This window comes from Papio anubis, chromosome 9 (assembly GCF_008728515.1).
Source record: "Papio anubis isolate 15944 chromosome 9, Panubis1.0, whole genome shotgun sequence".
Taxonomy (NCBI): Eukaryota; Metazoa; Chordata; class Mammalia; order Primates; family Cercopithecidae; genus Papio; species Papio anubis.
Window position 1 is genome coordinate 45,804,451 of NC_044984.1, and position 18,362 is coordinate 45,822,812.

The 18,362-nt window shown below is 41.3% G+C and overlaps 1 protein-coding gene across 6 annotated transcripts in view; it reads right to left on the reverse strand.

The window, feature by feature from the left end:
• Positions 1-1,458: 1,458 nt before the first annotated feature.
• The window catches only part of SLC11A2 (solute carrier family 11 member 2), a 50,296-nt gene continuing 33,392 nt past the window's right edge, over positions 1,459-18,362 (reverse strand). For 3 of the 6 annotated variants that reach the window (XM_017945869.3, XM_021922352.2, XM_021922353.2), the window contains 9 exons: positions 17,966-18,121; positions 16,785-16,943; positions 15,689-15,775; positions 14,207-14,326; positions 13,602-13,751; positions 13,007-13,080; positions 12,179-12,332; positions 9,756-9,809; positions 2,690-3,484 (listed from right to left, as the gene is read on the reverse strand). In XM_017945869.3, the coding sequence (XP_017801358.2) occupies positions 3,407-3,484; positions 9,756-9,809; positions 12,179-12,332; positions 13,007-13,080; positions 13,602-13,751; positions 14,207-14,326; positions 15,689-15,775; positions 16,785-16,943; positions 17,966-18,121 (1,032 nt within the window). In that variant the 3' untranslated portion in view covers positions 2,690-3,406. Of the gene's footprint in view, positions 3,485-7,920; positions 9,810-12,178; positions 12,333-13,006; positions 13,081-13,601; positions 13,752-14,206; positions 14,327-15,688; positions 15,776-16,784; positions 16,944-17,965; positions 18,122-18,362 lie in introns of those variants that run through there. The other 3 variants (XM_021922350.2, XM_021922351.2, XM_021922354.1) reach the window with 2 other exon arrangements.

Consider the following 18,362-nt stretch of genomic DNA (forward strand, 5'->3'; position numbering starts at 1 on the left):
CCAGCCTGGGCAACAGAGCAAGACTCCGTCTCAAAAAAAAAAAAAAAAAGAAATAACTCATCCTTTCATGTTGGTTGTGCAATGAAAAGTATTTTCTAACCAGGCTACTAGAAATATTCTACCTTCTCAATATGTACTTAGCACTAAAAATCGATTAAGAGTTTAATTAGAAACTAGCTTTTCTTACAAAACCCAATAGGTTCCACAATTTTGTAATCTTACTCTGAGAGAGCTAAAGTAATATACTTGTTGCTTGAAAAAAAGCAAAGTATTCATTTGTTAAGAGTAGCTATGCATGAGAACCTACAAACTGTGTTTAAATTAAAATGTAAAATCACATTTGGAGAAAAGTTAGGAAGTATGCAGGATGTGAATTCACCCACTTCAGCTTGGGTAAAGTGGGAGGGTCACTGCATGAAGACCCTATAAACAGATAACATAACAATACTTGAATTTGCAAAAGACTTCCTGGGCAGAGTTTTAGTGGCCTCATGTTGCAATGTCTGAAATTGAGAAGGCTATTTATATCAGCTACTAAAACCCCTGCCTCTCTTACTAATGAAACTACTTCATATGCCCGGATACACTCTACCTGCCTTTTATATTAGGCTGGCACACAGTTATGTAGCAGCGACTGCTCAGTAACAATTACTTAATTGTACTTTTTCTGACATTCTGTGTATACATTGTCAGAACATCCTTTTACAGATTGACTCCATAGTGTTGTATGGAATTAAGTGAATGCACTCAGGTTATTCTTAAGATTGAATATATTAATATCTGCATAAGTACACTTATAGTAATCCAGATTTATTTACCACAAATTGGAGAGTGAGTAAATATTCTTAATTTAGAAAAAAGCTTACCCAAGATTCACTCTTAGTTATCAACCTCCTCTACTGGCTTTGACATGATTCAGTTTGCTATGACATTTTCTGATTACAGGAGTTGTGTGACCTGAAGGGTACACTTGTAAACCTGTATTCTCTGTTCCTAGTAACATACAGTTAAGGACTGGAAAAGAGCTATAGAAATTCCATAAGTACTTAACCAACCACCTCACCTTTCTATGAGTTTCACAACAGGATGTTTTTATTTTTTACCTTACTTTCCCCAACACTCTCTGGTAATGAAATGACTGAGAAACAAAACCGCCCAGAGAGGTGGGGGAAATCCAACAAACTGGTTCATCTAGAGTTGTTGTCCTGTATAAAGAAACCAAAACACTAAAACTTATTTTAAGAGTCTCTTTTTCAAGTAAAAGCATATAATTGATGTTAATTCAGTCTCAATTTTAAGATCAGAAGGACTATAACCTGAGTTGCAGGGTTGGCTGCTCTTATTATCTGAAGTTTTAAGAGGCCCTGAAGTAGAAATGAGGAAATTTTAAAGTGTCATTTTAGAAATACCCCTGCCTCTTTAAGGGCCAAACAATTATAAACGAAGATAGGCAATGTCTGGATTTTTAAAAAAGTTTTATTGAAATGTAGTAAGTTCTAAAATACGGCAGAGAGGTCATATATTTAATGCTGAAAGGGGAAAGTGATGCTCAAAGTCACACAAAGGCTGCAGGATTTCTGACTCAACACCTTTGGGGCTAGAAATAAATGAGGAGTGGGCTGGATGTGGTGGCTCACACCTATAATCTCAGCACTTTGGGAGGCCAAGGCCAGCAGATCGCTTGAGCTCTCGAGTTCAAGACCAGCCTGGGCAACATGGTGAAATCCCATCTCTACAAAACATACAAAAATTAGATGGGTGTGGTGGTGTGTGCCTGCAGTCCCAGCTACTTGGGATGCTGAAGTGTGAGGATGGCTTTAAGCCTAGGAGGCAGAAGTTGCAGTGAGCTGAGATGACGCCACTGCACGCCAGCCTGGGCGACAGAACAAGACCCTGTCTTAACAACAAAAAAGGCTGGGTGCAGTGGCTCACACCTGTAATCCCAGCACTTTGGGAGGCTGAGGCAGGCAGATCACTTGAGGTCAGCAGTTTGAGACCAGCCTGGGCAACATGGTGAAACCCCATCTCTACTAAAAATGTGATGCCTGTAATCCCAGCTATTCAGGAGGCTGAAGGAGGAGAATCACTTAAAGCCAGGAAGTAGAGGTTACAGTGAACTGAGATCACGTCATTGCACTCCCACCTGGGCGACAGGGCAAGACTCTGTCTCAAAAAAACAACAACAAACAACAACAACAACAAAAACAAAAAAAATTAAGGAAACAACTTCCTGTTTAGGAAGGTGGGTGAAAAAAAAAATCTCTACATGTAGGCAAGCAGTTTGTGATATGTGGACTAATCTTCCAAATCTCACTCTAGTACTAATCTCATGCCACTTGGTATAAATAGGTATTTTAAAGTGAAACGTTTAGCATTCCCTAGGAGATTCAACAATACAAATATTAGCCACTCCTAGAAATAGACTTTGGATCTAGAAATGGTGTTTGCTATGTTAACGGGAATAGTGGGAAGAAAATACACTGGCAGACTATACAAATATTAGAAGGAAGATAAATATCTTAACTATCTTATGTCAGGACTTACAAGTTAAATGTTAGAAGTTTCTTCTTTTTCTGCCTAAAACCTGAATGCCAGAATGAGCTGAGTTACAATGCAGCAGGGAAAACTGATCACTGGTTAAAGTGTGGTTTCTGGATCTTGTTACTGGGTATTAAAGCTCTTTGGCAAATGCCTTCATATCTGTTTAATGACTAGAAAACAATGCAAGAAAAGTGACAACAAAGACAATAATTACAAAACAGGCTGATAACCAGCGTTAACTATGATTGCCAAATAGAAGAAATGTTTTTTAAGAAACGATGTGTTAATATGATATGTTAATATCAGTAGATACAAAGGATATAATCTGGTTGATTAAAATCAAAGTGAAATTTAACTGACATAGTAAAATATCACTTTACAAGATAGTCAATTTGACCGGTTCATTGTGAAGAAGAGCATTATTCTCTTTCCTTTCTCACTTGTGATCCAGACAAAACAAATATCTGATATATCGAAACAATATTAAAAAAAAAAAAATACAAAAGCTCTATCAGTGTCATATAACCTCAAAACTCTACCCAAACTGAGATGCTCAGGTTTACATAAATATATATACATATATATCTTTTAAATCCCAGAGTCCAAGACACAAGCCCATAGGGGTGTGTGGCCCTCAGAGGCCAATTGTTTAACTCTGGGAGTGTAAGACTGTTGTGAGGTGGGTGGTCTCTGACCTACATTTATAGCTGTCAGTTTTGAACACCCTTCCCATGAGGAAATCTTTGCCTTTTGTTCAAAACGTCTGAACAAAACTCACCTCTGAACTAACAGAGATGTTAACAGGACACCTGGCACAAAAAGGGCTTAGAAAAACGTGTTCTCATAGCGTCTCTCAGGCTGTCAGTCATCTAGACACAAGTGAGTCAGCATCCATGGCGTTCAGAAGATAGAGTTCAGGCTGAGCTGTCAATCCCAGATGGCACTAAGGAAAAAAAGATGGAAGAGGGTTAGACTGATCTTCACGTATTTATTGAACTCAGCATTTAAGTACCTATAATTAGCACATCAATTTAGGCCTTTTTTCTGTACTGCTATGTTGATTTTTATTTCAGAAAAGAAATGGCTTACAGATACATACATGAATGGTTTCTGATATGCAAAATAACAGGTAGGAGCTGAAATAGTTAAGGACTAAGATGGTACCAAATGTCCTCAGCAAAATTAGCACTCTGACTATTCTTGTGACACAGTCTGCCTCAGGATGGGTGCTTCAAATCAGGATAAGAACAAACATGCAGAATGCTTTTGTATTTTACTACTGTATGAATTAGAAATCAAATTTCCAATGGTTTCAATCCTTAGCCCTATTATCCTTTGGCACTGGAGCAGAGAAAAGTCTTTCATTTAAAAAACAAAAACATGAAATGGCACGTACTAAGAGGGAGAAAGATGACCTATGGGTCCCATATGTTTGTCAGGCTGAATAAGAATCACCAAAGCTGCTTTTAAAACACAATTCCCAGCTGGGCCCGGTGGCTGATGCCTGTAATCCCAGCACTGCGGAAGGCTGAGGCGCGTGGATCACCTGAGGTCAGAAGTTCAAGACCAGCCTGGCCAACATGGCGAAACCCCTCCTTGACTAAAAATACAAAAATTAGCAGGCCATGGTGGCGCATGCCTGTAATCCCAGCTACTCAGAAGGCTGAGGCAGGAGAATCACTTGAGCCCGGGAGGCAGAGGTTGCAGTGAGTTGAGATTGTGCCACTGCACTCCAGCCTGGGTGACAGAGCGAGACTCCATCTCAAAAACAAACAAACAAACAAACAAACAAACACACAATTCCAGACTCCGCTCCTAAAGAACCGAGTCTAGATGGTTTGTGTTGGGACCTGTGCGGTTATTATTTTTTTTGCAGAGACAAGGTCTCACTATGTCACCCATGCTGGAGTGCCAATGATACAATCTTGGCTCACTGCAACCTCTACCACCTGGGCTTCAGCCTTCCTCCCATCTCAGCCTCCCAAGTAGCTGGGACTACTGGTGTGTGCCACCATACTCAGCTAATTTCTTTGTAGACAGGGTTTTGCCATGTTTCCTAGGCTGGCTATGAAGTTATTTCTTTTTACTTTTTCTCTTCCTCGAATACACCTTGGAACAACTTTGAGTTTCATTTTAGCCCTACTGTTATTACTTAGAGCTTTTATTGTTATCCTTTGGCACCAACAACCTCTAAGTTAACGCTGAATGCAGACTATAAATTTATTGGCAGCAACTATCCCTATTTTAGTATAATAGAAAGGCACTGGAGTTGGGTTCAAGCCCTTAACTCTACCATTTCCTACGGCCTTCAGCATGTCACATATACTTTTGGAGCCTTAAATGTGAATAAATGCTACATTTGAAAATGCCAAGTACAGCCAGGCACAGTGGCTCACACCTGTAATCCCAGCACTCTGGGAGGCCAAGGCAGGCAGACCACTTGAGGTCAGTAGTTTGAGAGCAGCCTGATCAACATGGTAAAACCCTGGCTCTACTGAAAATACAAAAATTATCCAGGAGCAGTGGCTCACACTTGTAATCCCAGCACTTTGGGAGGCTGAGGTGGGTAGATCACAAGATCAGGAGTTCAAGACCAGCCTGATCAACATAGTAAATCCCCATCTGTAAAAATACAAAGATTAGCTGGGCTTAGTGGTGTGCGCCTGTAGTCCCAGCTACTTGGGAGGCAGAGGCAGGGGAATCGCTTGAACCTGGGAAGTGGAGGTTGCAGTGAGCTGAGATCGCACCACTGCACTCCAGCCTGGGCAACAGAGTGAGACTCTGTCTTAAAAAAAAAAAAAAAATTAGCCAGGCATGGTGGTGAGAGTACTCAGGCGGGTGAGGCAGGAGAACTGCTTGAACCTGGGAGGCAGAGGTGGCAGTGAGCCAAGATCGCACCACTGCACTCCAGCCTGGGTGTCAAAGCTAGACTCCATCTCAGAAAAAAAAAAAAAATGCCAAGTATACCAGTATACTATCTCGTGTTAGTCTTCAGCACATATATTTAACACATTACAAACTGCCGTGTATAACCTCACAGGCTTGTTGTGATGACTGTGTGAAGACAGATTAGACCAAATGATGCCCAAGATAAAACTATTTCCAACTAGTGGGCTAGGAAAACACTATATTACACTGGCTTTACGACATGGAAACAGCTCTTCAGACATCAGCTTGCTTAATTCAGGCTTAAGTAAATAATAGCAATTAAATATACTGACAATTCATTGAAGCCTTTCCCAAGTGAGCAACGGTGGTAGGCTTCTTCAATATGTAGTAAGCAAGGGTTGCAGTATTAGAACTGTGATGCCCACAGAGTGTCACTTAGATGACTTAGTTGATAGACTACCTTCATTGGAGATGTTTGTTATATTGTTCTGAGACACTGAGAAATGAGAATAAATGGCCTGGGAATGGGTTAAAATACTTCCAGGGGCAGACAGCTAATGCAAATGAGTGAACTTTTCAACTAGTAACTCTTGGCTATTGCTGGGATAGGACCATAGAGGACCCTGTCCATTCTCTACACTTGCCAAAAGCATTCGAGCTTACTTTTAAAATTCTGCACAGGGACCAAAATCTACCAGTTGGCAACTTCTGGCTAATGCATATTCTAGCACTAATCAGAGTATGAAACAAATGCTTCAGTGTGTTATGTTCCTTGTGCTGATAAACAATAAAGCTTGGCGACAACCCAACATGAAGGGTATACTACATATCATACAGGATAGTTTGGGAATGAAAACATGGATTCTGGAGTTAAGCTATGTGAGTTCAAATGCCAACTGTGCATTTCATTAGTAATGTAAATATGGGCAAGTTACTTTTGGCCTTCCAGTTGACTCATCTACATAGAGGCTGATCCTCTTGTTGTTACAAGGATTAAATGAGATAATACAAGTGTTCAGGCCGGTCTTAGAACACAGTACTGAGTGAGCCATTATACATTCATAAGCTAAGGGGCTGAGAGACGCTGACACATTTAGAATCACTGGTCCTACCAATGAAGGAGCAGAAGGTATTCCAGAGGGCAGAGCTAAAGGAAATGTTTCCAAACAGGACCCTCACATTGTTTTGCATCCTATTTTAGTTCTGAAATTAAATCCAAAGTAAGGAGAGAGCACTAAATGAGGAAGGACAACATGGAGAACAAAATTCTTCCTAGATAAATTCCACTGTGTTACTTACAGGGAAGGTTTACAACAGAGAAAGGGAAAATGAAGTCCTGGTGACACGCCTGGGACAAATCAACTGCTGACTCAAGTTTTCCTGTCATGTGTCTAGTAAAGTTCACTGTGCCTGAGCTCTGCCTTTGTTTTTAATAAATGATGCCAATATTTCCATTTATATCAGGTCTGCCAAAATATTCCTTGATCTTTAAGCTAAACGAGTTTGGTTTCTCTTCAAATAGTAATTTTCATTGGCAGCACATATAGAATGTAAAAGTGAAACAGTGAAATAAACTATAGGTAGAAAATATTCAGCTTAGAGAAAAGCAGAATAAAATTTTTTTTCCCAAGTTTAAACATGGTAATGCTGTGACCTTTAGCTATGTAAAACTATTTGACTAAGTGGGTAAAGGGAAATTAATGTCCTGGTATCTGCAATTAATCCAAGCCTTCTGAGGACTAAATCCATTTATTTCTCTATCCTTTCTAAGGAGAAAATCCTAACAGTGTGGACTTAGTGTGCCATTCCAGGTGGTAGTTGCTGGTTCAGTATTTTTGTATCAAAGTTGTTGAAACCCTATTAATAAGTTATTTCAGGGTTAAAAAAATACCCAGGAAACCAAATTGGAAAAAGAAATTTTTTTTTAATTAGAAACCAAGTTTACATATGGTTAAATGGTTACTAAAAGCTCAGTTGTAACCACTCCTAACACCACTAGCAGAACCTCAAGGGAGCCAAGAGCTCTTCCCTTTTCCCTTGTTAATTTCCAGTATAATGTAGCAGCACAGTTATTTCATGTCACATTTAAGGAGAACAAGAATCAATTTATATAAAGTACAATTGTGTATCCTTAAACATTCCACATAAACACACTGCCAAAACTCACTGGATATGCTGGAATTGGATATGCTCACTGGATATGCTTAAATTTCTTACGTATTGTTTATTGCACCCAGAGTACTGGTTAAAATGCACTTTCTCTCTATGAGGATCAAATGCAATAAGGTATGAGGGTATTTTTAACACTGTGAAGTACACACATAATATTATAAAATGCCATTTAATTGGAAGGAGTTTTCTATCATTGCAAGTCATATATATAACTTTTAAAAGAATACTAGCAGCTTTTACCTAGGCTCCTAAATGCTTATAAATCTGAGACTGACTGGACCCACCCAGACCCAGGGCAAAGGTACATTTTACCATATCATCTTTATAAATAATTTATTTTTTTTTTTTTGTCAGTTTGGCCTTTCCTACTGCAGCCAGGTGAGAGCTTAAGATGTCAGTCCCCAATATCTTCACAGAGCACCTTTATGACCAGTTTGGGGAATTACAATGGTAAGGGGAAGAGGCAGATATGAAGAGGAATGGTTAGGGAAATTGTCATTCATGACTCTGTGCTATATTACTTGAGGGGCTAAGAAAAATGTATGGTCAGTGAAACACAGCAGTGTACCCTTAAATGCCTTATGACTATCCATCCAGTCTGTGCTTTTTTGACTGTGTGCAAATATCAGTAATAACGCTTTTGGGGGCTCAGATGAACAGAGAACGCCAATCAACCAGGACTCTGGAAGGAAAGCTCCAAAAACGAGAAGTCCTTCAACACCATTTCCCATTACTGTTCTCACCAAGTCAATGGCTGTAAAACAGTTTTGATTATTTATCTCCATCAAAGTGATTTGATTTGAGATAATCACACAATCTCAGGCTCGGTATGAAAAAATATCAGAAGTGGCTGAAGTAAAAGCAGCAGCTTCATGCTGAAGACACCCATTTCCTCTGACTCCAGAGCTCCACCATCTGGTCTCAAGATTTTTCCCTCTGAGGAAACAGCTGTAGAGAGGCAGCCCAGTTCAACCTTGCTGAGACAGTGAACTTTGCAACCATACTGACACCTACTGACTTGCGGAGAATGCTGAGAAAGACAGTGTGCTTTGCAACCGTTAAGTCCACAGCTCCTGAGATTGCCTTGCAAGTCATCTTGGGCGTGAAGCAGAGTGGTGCATCAGAAAAACATGACGATTCTGGTGAGAGGTGGCCTTTAGGAACAAAATAGACGGCTCTCCTTCCCCCTTAAAGTCTTTTCTCCCCACCCTCAACATTTCATGAGAACATCAGTTCATAAATACTACCATCTTTTTCTATGACCACCCTCCTGGAGAAGGAAAGTGAAGGTTTTACAACTACATGTGCTCAAGAGTAAATATCATCAGGAAAGCTCTACACTAACAGGCAGGTTATTAAGACTCCCAAGAAATCCTCATAAGCTTTTCAATCTGAGGAAAATCCTGAGAAGGTAGTTAGTAAGCACCACCTAGCGATGTGGTGCTAGGTTTTGCTAGTTGTCAGTTTTTCCCCTTCTTTGTTTTCTCACCCCTCTTAACTTCCATTGAGAAATTAAAGTGGAAATAAGTTCAAAGAACCCTAAGCCTGATAGAGCAGGGTGTCTCTTAATTTTATATTTCATATGGATGAAGCTATTCTAGTTGAGAATTTTGCATAATTAAAATAATTGAAAAGGTATGTATAAGGAAAATTTCTCAGCCTTTAAAAATCCATTACATTTTGATAAATAAAACTTGCATACTCATTCTGTAGTTTGAATAATAAAAAATGTATTACATTTTCCAATTTTTTTTTTTAACATATGGCCTGGTTAAGAACCATGCATATCCTTGTCTCTCCCAAGGATAAATTGAGCTAGCCCTTGGGCAACTACTTAAGCACTTAGTGTTGGAATGATAGCAGCAAATGTCAGCTTTTCAAAGATCCCACCCTAGTCCAGTTCCAAGGTTACGAGGTCAGGAAGAAAAAAATAATTCCATCTTTCAAACATACATGAAACAAAGTCTTTTCCAACCAACGGTTGAGTCATAAATGCAGTCTGTGCAACGGCACATACTTTTGGCTATGTTCACACAGTAAACCATAGAAACACACTGGCTCTGATGGCTACCTGCAGAAAACAGACTAATCCAGTGTTATTTAGTGTAGCCACGGGTGGCTTCTTCTGTCAGCAGGGCTTTAGAGATGCTTACCGTATGCCCACAGTCCAGGAAGGACATGCCCAGTGCAATCAAACATTGCCAACCCTGAAAGACAAAACATGGTCATCACTCACCAGGCTCTTTGAAAAGCCATGACTGCTCACACAGCACTTCTCAAATGCAAATCTGCTCCCTTCCTTGAACATCCAGCTGTGCCCATCTTCTACCACCAAGGGTAGCGCAAGTCATTCTCTCAACCCCGCCCCCCTTTCAAAAAATCATCTGCCTTCCTCAACAAAGTTTGTCCATATTATTTTTAATATTGAATTTATCTGTTCTTACTGCTTTGTGTCTGTGGTTTTCCTTTTTTTTTTTTTTTAAATCTTTATCATTATTTTGCGTTTTAGAGACAAGGTCTCCCTCTACTGCTCAGGCTGGAGTATAGTGGTGCAATCATACCTCACTGAAGCCTCGAATTCCTGGGCTCAAGCAATCCTCCCTTTTCAATCTCCTGAGTTGCCAGGATTACAGACGCACATCACCATGCCCAGCTAATTTAATTTTTTTTGTAGCGACAAGGTGTCTTGCTATTTCTCAAACTGGTCTAAAACTCCTAACCTCAAGTAATCCTCCTGGCTCGGCCTCTCAAAGCACTGAAATTACACACATGAGCCACCTCGTCCAGCCTGTTGTTTGTTTCTTTTATCCAACTATAAGTTCTCGGAAGTCCACTTTTCCTCAGTCCTCCCCATGATGAGGAGAATGACTAACAGACTAATACAATTGGTGTAGTCTCCTAAGCTGCTCTATGAAGTTCCTGTTTTGAAGCTAAACAGCAGTAACCCACTCTAGAATCAGCCCTCTCCTCTAAAAATAGGCCTTCAGGCCAGAGGCAGTGGCTCACACCTGTAATCCCAACACTTTGGGAGGCTGAGGTGGGTGGATCACCTGAGGTCAAGAGTTTGAGACCAGTCTGGCCAACATGGTGAAACCCATCTCTACTAAAAATACAAAGATCAGCCAGGCGTGGTAGCACGTGGCAGTAGTCCCAACTACTCAGGAGGCTGAGGCAGGAGAATTGCTTGAACCCAGGAGGCAGAGGTTGCAGTGAGCTAAGATCATGCCACTATACCCCAGCTTCGGCAATAGAGAAAAACTCTATCTCAAAAATAATAATAATAATGGGTCTTCAACAAGCTCATTAGCCTTAGGCTGACTGAGAACAAACTGGCACCTTCATATCCAATTTGTATTACGAAAGGATACCCCTAACTTCTATAGTGAATTTTTAAAAACAATTCCTGTCAAGGATATACTCAGTTACTTGGTTTTCCTTGAAGTTAAGTTCCTAGATCACAGGATCAGTACAGTCTTTGTGTGCCCAAAGTTTATCAGGAAGAAAAAAAGAAGAGATATATCAATCTAGGAAATAATTTTTCAACATTTACTGAAGTAATTTTCTCAATAAAGTATCTAACGTGTGGCACACTGGTGTGGGGAAGTGTTCTAGAGGTTAACAGCAGGTTTCCGGCCTCCATCTTTAGCCATTCTCTGCAGCAAAAATGATATAAATTCTGCTATTCCTTATCCCCAACTCCTGTGTTTTTTCAAAGAAACCTATACAGAACAGGGAAATGGATCTGTTGTTATTTTGGCTGTTTTTCATTAATATAAGCAATGTTAAAGACGATTTGGAAAATAGAGAATATATCTATAATCCTACCTTCCTACAACAAATTATATTGCCATTTTTATATAATTCTAGACTTTTTAAAAATTTTTTTATAATTGGAATATAAATTTTACATACTTTTTCAAGTAGCTATAGTTTTATAACCACGATTTTAAAAAAATGACTCTAGAATGAGAGTCAAGGAAAGATTATTACTATTTACTTATTTGCTTGGACAGCTAGTAAGTGATGGAGCTGAGGGGGGCTGTGTGCCGCATGTGTCCCACCCTGAATCTCTAAATCACACTGCATGCCCCATTCTCCACCTCTGTTTTGTACTGTCCTCCATTCTCTGTACTGCTACCCTTCTTTTAGTTCCTCAAACATACTGTACTCTCTTGTTAGGAATTACTAAGAATGGAAACCACAGAAGTGACAGAAATTGAAAAAATGACAAATCTTCGTAACCAAAGTGAATTTTATGGTTAGAAATATTATTTTGTAAACAGCTGGATTTGACAATTTCATATAAATTGTCTCGATCACCTGGAGGTAGATTGTTATGTGCTATTTTGGGTCTGTTCATTTCTCTTTTTTTGTGGAGATAGAGTCTTACTATGTTGCCCAGATTGGTCTCTAACTCCTGGACTCAAGTAATCCTCCCGCCTCAGCCTCCCAAAGTACTGGGATTATAGGCATGAGCCACTGTGCCCAGCCTGGGTCTGTTCATTTCTGAATGTCAGTGAACTCCACCTCTACCATCCCTGATACCTATGCCCCTGCTCTTCCAGGCTGGACTTACCAAGTAGAACACAAAGCCCAGATAAGCCACGCTGACCACAGCAGCCACCACATACAATGCCACATGCCCTAGTTCCTGGACATAAACCACTACAAAGTACATATTGATGGAACAGATGATAAGGACCAAGATTCCTCCTGCAATCCGCCAGCCTCTGTAAAAGAAATCAGCACAGTCACTGGTGGAATAATCCAACTTGGCCACAGACAGAAAAGGAAACTGCATCCTGTGGAGTAAACAGGACGGGAATTAGAGGCAGTTCAAAATGAATGGAAAAACTGTTCTTAATTTGAAAAAAAAAAAAAAGAAAGATTCTTCATAAGTCTAAGTTAAATCACCCAAAGTTAGATACTGATAGGGAGAAAGAGTGGGGAAAAGACACCAACAAATAATCCCTAATATTTAAGTCCCTAGAGAAGAAACAAGGCCTAGAAATGCAATGAGTCATTTTATTAATGTTCCCAGAAATGCAACAAGTCACTTCAGATACCTCATTTCCTTTGAAGATATATATAAAGGGTACTAACTTACGCCTTTCTTGTTAAGATCATTTAACAAAGAATTAAGGTGCCTCAAACTTCCGTGGCTGAAGCTGAAGAGTTATGCTGTAAAAGCTGAACTTTCTTTCCCTTCCAAATGAAAGATGTGCTTTCCCTTCCTTTACTATATTCACAGTTTCCATTCTCTAAGCCAAAGAGGAAGCAGTTAGCAATCACCTCTCAAAGCATATCACTTCCCTCTATGTCTCACGTCTGACTGGCCTACTGCATGAAGATACCCTTTCCCCACATCAGCATCCCCTTTGGGAACGAAGAAGAGTACACTCACAGTCCATTGGCAAAGTCACTCATTACTGGCCGCAAGCTCGTAAATGTGAGGATGGGTATGAGGGCAAAGGGAAGCTGGAAAAGAAAGAAGATCAGGTAGGATTACTATGGGTCCTTGTATCACCCTAGAGAACAGCACAATTAATGAAATGGAAACATAAATGCTGCCTCAACTACTCCATGAGAAATAATTATTCCTATCATCCCAACATGCTTGGGCATTACACTGAATTCTGTAGAGCTGTCATTAACCTAGCACACAAACCTTTGTACATGACTTGTCTCTTTAACCTCCACAAGACCTAGCACAGTGTCCTATATGTTCATTTAATGTTTGCTTTGCATTAATGAACTACAATTTTGTGTTCCATGTGTAAGTAAAGCTCGTAGTTCGCATTCAACAGGTTTAAAAAACCAAACCATTTCTACAATCCTTTTAGATGCCAAGGATTTCATATACATTTACTGCAGACCACAACCATGCCTCTGCCTTCCTCTCAATATCCCCCCAGCACCCAGCTAGGCTTGGTACCCAAGGGCAGTACATAATGCTACCTGAATAACTAGGATGTGAGTTTCCTCAGCTTCCTCCTCACCTGTAAGCTCTGTAGAACATTCAGGAAGTCATTCATCCCTGTTAGATGCTCTACATCTTGGAAGACAGCAACAAGCAGAGTGGGGATGATGGCAATAGAGCGAGTCAGAATCACTCGGGCAAAGCGTGACCACTTTAGGTTCAGGAATCCCTGGAAGAAAACACAGGAGCAGGATGACTGTCTGCAACAGGAAACAAAAGTTTTGGGGAGGTTTAGGAGAGACCTCAGAAGAATGGGATTGAGAAGTGACAAAAGGGGCCAGGCTCAGTGGCTCACGCCTGTAATCCCAGCACTTTGAGAGGCCAAGGTGGGTAGCTCACCTGAGGTCAGGAGTTCAAGACCTGCCTGGCCAACATGGTGAAACCCCTTCTCTACTAAAAATACAAAAAATTAGCCGGGTGTGGTGGCCAGAGCCTGTAATCCTAGCTACTCAGGAGGCTGAGGCAGGAGAATTGCTCAAATCCGGGAGATGGAGGTTGCAGTGAGCTGAGATCACGCCATTACACTCCAGCCTGGGCGACAAGAGTGAGACTCCATCTCAAAAAAAAAAAAAAGAAGTAACAAAAGGGTTGTGTTATCTCCCTCTATCCTATACCAGCACATACCTCCATGACAAACTGGCCAGAATAGGTTCCTGTCATGGTGGAGCTCTGTCCTGCAGCCAGGATCCCCACTGCCCAAATGTAGAGTGCAGCAGGCCCAAAGTAACATCCCAGCACAACACCCTGTGAGAGGCCAAGAAAAAGGATATGATTGTGTCAATAATCTGCTCAGACAATATCCAAAACAGCGGCTCCCTGTGGCATTTCTCCCTTCTTCCTTGCTATGCACCACCCACGCCAAGTGCCGTGCTGGGCACTGTGCCAGTAGCTAGGCTCAAGTCCTGACCTCATTCTAGAAGCTTTCAATCTAAACTTTACTGGATGTTCCTTCGTCTCTCTGCCTAGTCCTTCCTCTTCTCCAAGCTCCTAAACCTCCATCTTAAATATTAAAAAAAAAAAAAAAAGAAAAAGAAGAGGTCTACACCACATTCCCCAAATTATATTCCTTTACACACTATTCTGGAAAATGGCAATAGAAGTACAGGGAAATATCAAATAAATTTGGGAAATGCTACACACCATATATTCTACTGTTGGAGGATCACAATGTAACCAGCATAAAAGAACTGAGAGACTCCAGTAAAAACACTTTACTAAGAACACTTTCTTGGGGCTGGGTGGGGTGGCTCACACTTGTAATCCCAGCACTTTGGGAGGCCAGGGTTGGAGAATTCCTTGAGCCCAGCAGTTCGAGACAAGTCTGGGCAACAAGGCAAAAACCCTGACTCTACAAAAAAAAAAAAAACAAGGCCAGGCATGGTGGCTCACACCTATAATCCCAGCACTTTGGGAGGCCGAGTGGGGGTGGATCACCTGAGGTCAGGAGTTCGAGACCAGCCTGACCAACATGGAGAGAAACCCCATCTCTACTAAAAATACAAAAGTAGCCGGGCGTGGCAGCACAAGAACAAAACTCCGTCTCAAAAAAAAAAAAAAAAAAAAAAAAAAAAGCTGGGGTGTATACTGCATCATTTTCTTCTTTTCTTTTCTTTTTTTTTTTTAAAGACAGTCTTACTCTGTCGCCCAGCCTGGAGTGCAGTGGCCCAATCTCGGCTCACTGCAACCTCTGCCTTCCAGGTTCAAGCGATTCTCCTGCCTCAGCCTCCTGAGTAGCTGAGATTACAGGTGCCCACCACCACACCCAGCTAATTTTTGTATTTCTTTTTTAGTAGAGACAGGGTTTCACCATGTTGGCCAGACCGGTCTTGAACTCCTGAGTTCAAGTGATCCACCTGCCTCAGCCTCCCAAAGTGCTGGGATTACAGGCGTGAACCACCGTACCTGGCCTGTATAATGCATTCTTTTCAACTGAGCCTCTATTCCTTCCCATTTAATCCAAAATGCTTGTCTGGTGTCTGGAGTTCTGAAATAAATGACACTCCAGAGGAGATATGCTCACATCTAAAGTGAAGTCACAAAAAAGACCAGATACTATGCTAAAAATATTGATTCAGGAACAAAGATCACAAATCCAAACATGCTTACCCCTTTGTAGATGTCCACAGCCAGTGTCGAGTTATCTTTAGGAAAGAGGCCAGCATGAGGACTGCTGGTGTTCGTACAGACTTCAACCTAGAACCCAAAGCAGTTCAAAAGCAACTTTTGTTTCAGAAGCAAGGACCAAATAAGAGCTTTCCTACATATCATACACAGTCATCTATGAGAGGTAGGCTGGAGGGAAAACATTGAACACTGGATATATGCTGTGATGTGGGCAGAGACTGGCAGCAATGTCATCTAGGATCTTCCTCTATAATCCTTCTACACCCACAGGTCATCAAAAATCTTCACTGAGTTACAGTGTGCATGATAATAATGTACAAACGCCGGGGTACTTTAAATGATTACAGGAGGAGAGGCTCTGAAGAAGGCTTCAGACATGAGAGAACACCCAGAATAGAATCCTCAGTCAAAGCAGACAGAGGAGTCAGAGGTTCCATAGATGGGAAACAAATGGTGGTCAAAACTACATAGGCAGGCCAGGCACAGGAGCTCACACCTGTAATCCCTATACTTTGACAGGCCGAGGTGGGCGGATCACTTGAGGTCAGGAGTTTGAGAGCAGCCTGGCCAACATGGTGAAACCCCATCTCTACTAAAATTACAAAAAATTAGCTGGGTATGGTGGCAGGCACCTGTAATCCCAGCTACTCAGGAGGCTGAGGCAGGAGAATCACTTGAACCCAGGAGGCGGAGGTTGCAGTGAGCCAAGATTGTGCCACTGCACTCCAGCTTGGATGACAGTGCAAGACTCCGTCTCAAAAAAAAACACTACATAGGTAATCAGAAATCAAGATTGATACAGAATTCAAAATGACAAGACAAAGTCTGTCATCATCACAGTTTCTGTTTTCTGTTTGTTGACTACTCCCAAACAAAAGCTGAGAAAGAGGGTCCAGGCTTGGTTACCCCCATACTGTAGACTCTGACTGGTGCATGGTGATTTTGGGGGGCAGAGGTGAAGCTACAGATTATTTTTCCTGAACATTAACACTAGAATGAGGTATTTTCCTTCCCCATCCCATTGCAGTCTTTACTTTACCCTCATATTCACCACCACCCATAACCCCGGCTTACTCACCACCTGCTCATTGGTTTTCCCAAAAAATGCTTCAGCAAAGACTGAGACAACAAAGACGTTGATGATGAAGGAAACAAAGAGTGCAATGCAGGATTCAATGAAAAAGTACTTATTGGCTTCTCGAACTTCCTGCTTATTGTTCCGGTTTACCTGTCTAGACTAGAATGACAACAACAGCAGTCACTTTTTGACCAGTTAGAACAAGTTTCCTTGTAACATTTCAGGAGTTTGGAGTCAGCTGAGAGATTTAGGGGACAAACAGTTGACCAGACAAAATGTGAGAGATCCAACACTCACCTACATCCTAGTTACTGAGCAATTAAGAACTTCATATCGGGGGAGAAAAAAGAACTTCATGCCCTTTCGTTGAACTGTACATTCCCCAAATAGGGAACAGAGACTAAATGACTACTGAGCTCTCAGTTACTCTCAGTGGCTGGAAGGACCACTGACCTATAAAAACAACCTGATTTCAGTCCTAAGGTGTGCATATCCCTATTTATAAAGGTTTCTGAAATGTCTAAGCAAGCTATTACGTAATACTGATGGTAAAAGCCTGTTTGGGCTTCTTTACTCCTGACCTCCATAAGCCCACTTGAGCTTTTGAAATTTAAACACAAGAGACTTGATGCACTTCTGACATTTTATGAAAAACTTTAGTCCCAGCTGGGTGCAGTGGCTCACGCCTGTAATCCCAGCACTTTGGGAGGCCACGGCGGGTGGATCACTTGAGCTCAGGAGTTCGAGACCAGCCTGGCCAACATGGTGAAACCATGTCTCTACTAAAAATAGAAAAATTAGCCAGGCGTGGTGGTGCACGCCTGTAATACCAGGTACTCGGGAGGCTGAGGCACGAGAATGTCTTGAACCCGGGAGGCAGAGGTTTGCAGTGAGCAAAGATCATGCACTCCAGCCTAGGCGACAGAGCAAGACTCTGTCTCAATTTAAAAAAAAAAAAAAAGAACTTTAGTCCCACCTGCTTTATGCAGTTAGTAATCTCTGGTCAATCTGGTGATAAAAAATATCATCTAAGTATATGGAGTTTATAAATGTCCAGCCTTGGAAAATACCTTGCTCCTTCAATGTCCTAACAATTGTAAACTAACTTTGTGTCCCTTGCAATTGAAGGAAAAGATCCCATGAACTGTCTACGAGGTGAAGGAGATAAGGGCCTTGCTCACCTTGACTAAGGCAGAATGCAGGTACATGTTGTGTGGCATGATGACAGCTCCCACGATGCCCACAGCCTGTTCAATCTGTGGAGTGCGACAGCCTGAACAGGATGGTACGAACATGCCCTTGAGTACCTGGCTCTGGCTGGGTTTCACTGTAACATACTATATACCAACATAACAATGATTAGCCTTTACAGGAACGTGAAACGGGAGTAACATAGTACTAGGGAACAGTTAGCATCACTTACCCCTTAAAACCTCTTCTTCTTCTTTCTTTCTTTATTTTTATATTTTTTGAGATAGGATCTTGCTCGTCACCCAGGCTGGAATGCAGTGGCATGAGCACAGCTCACTGAAACCTCAATCTCCCGAGTTCAAGCAATCTTCCCACCCCAGCCACCCA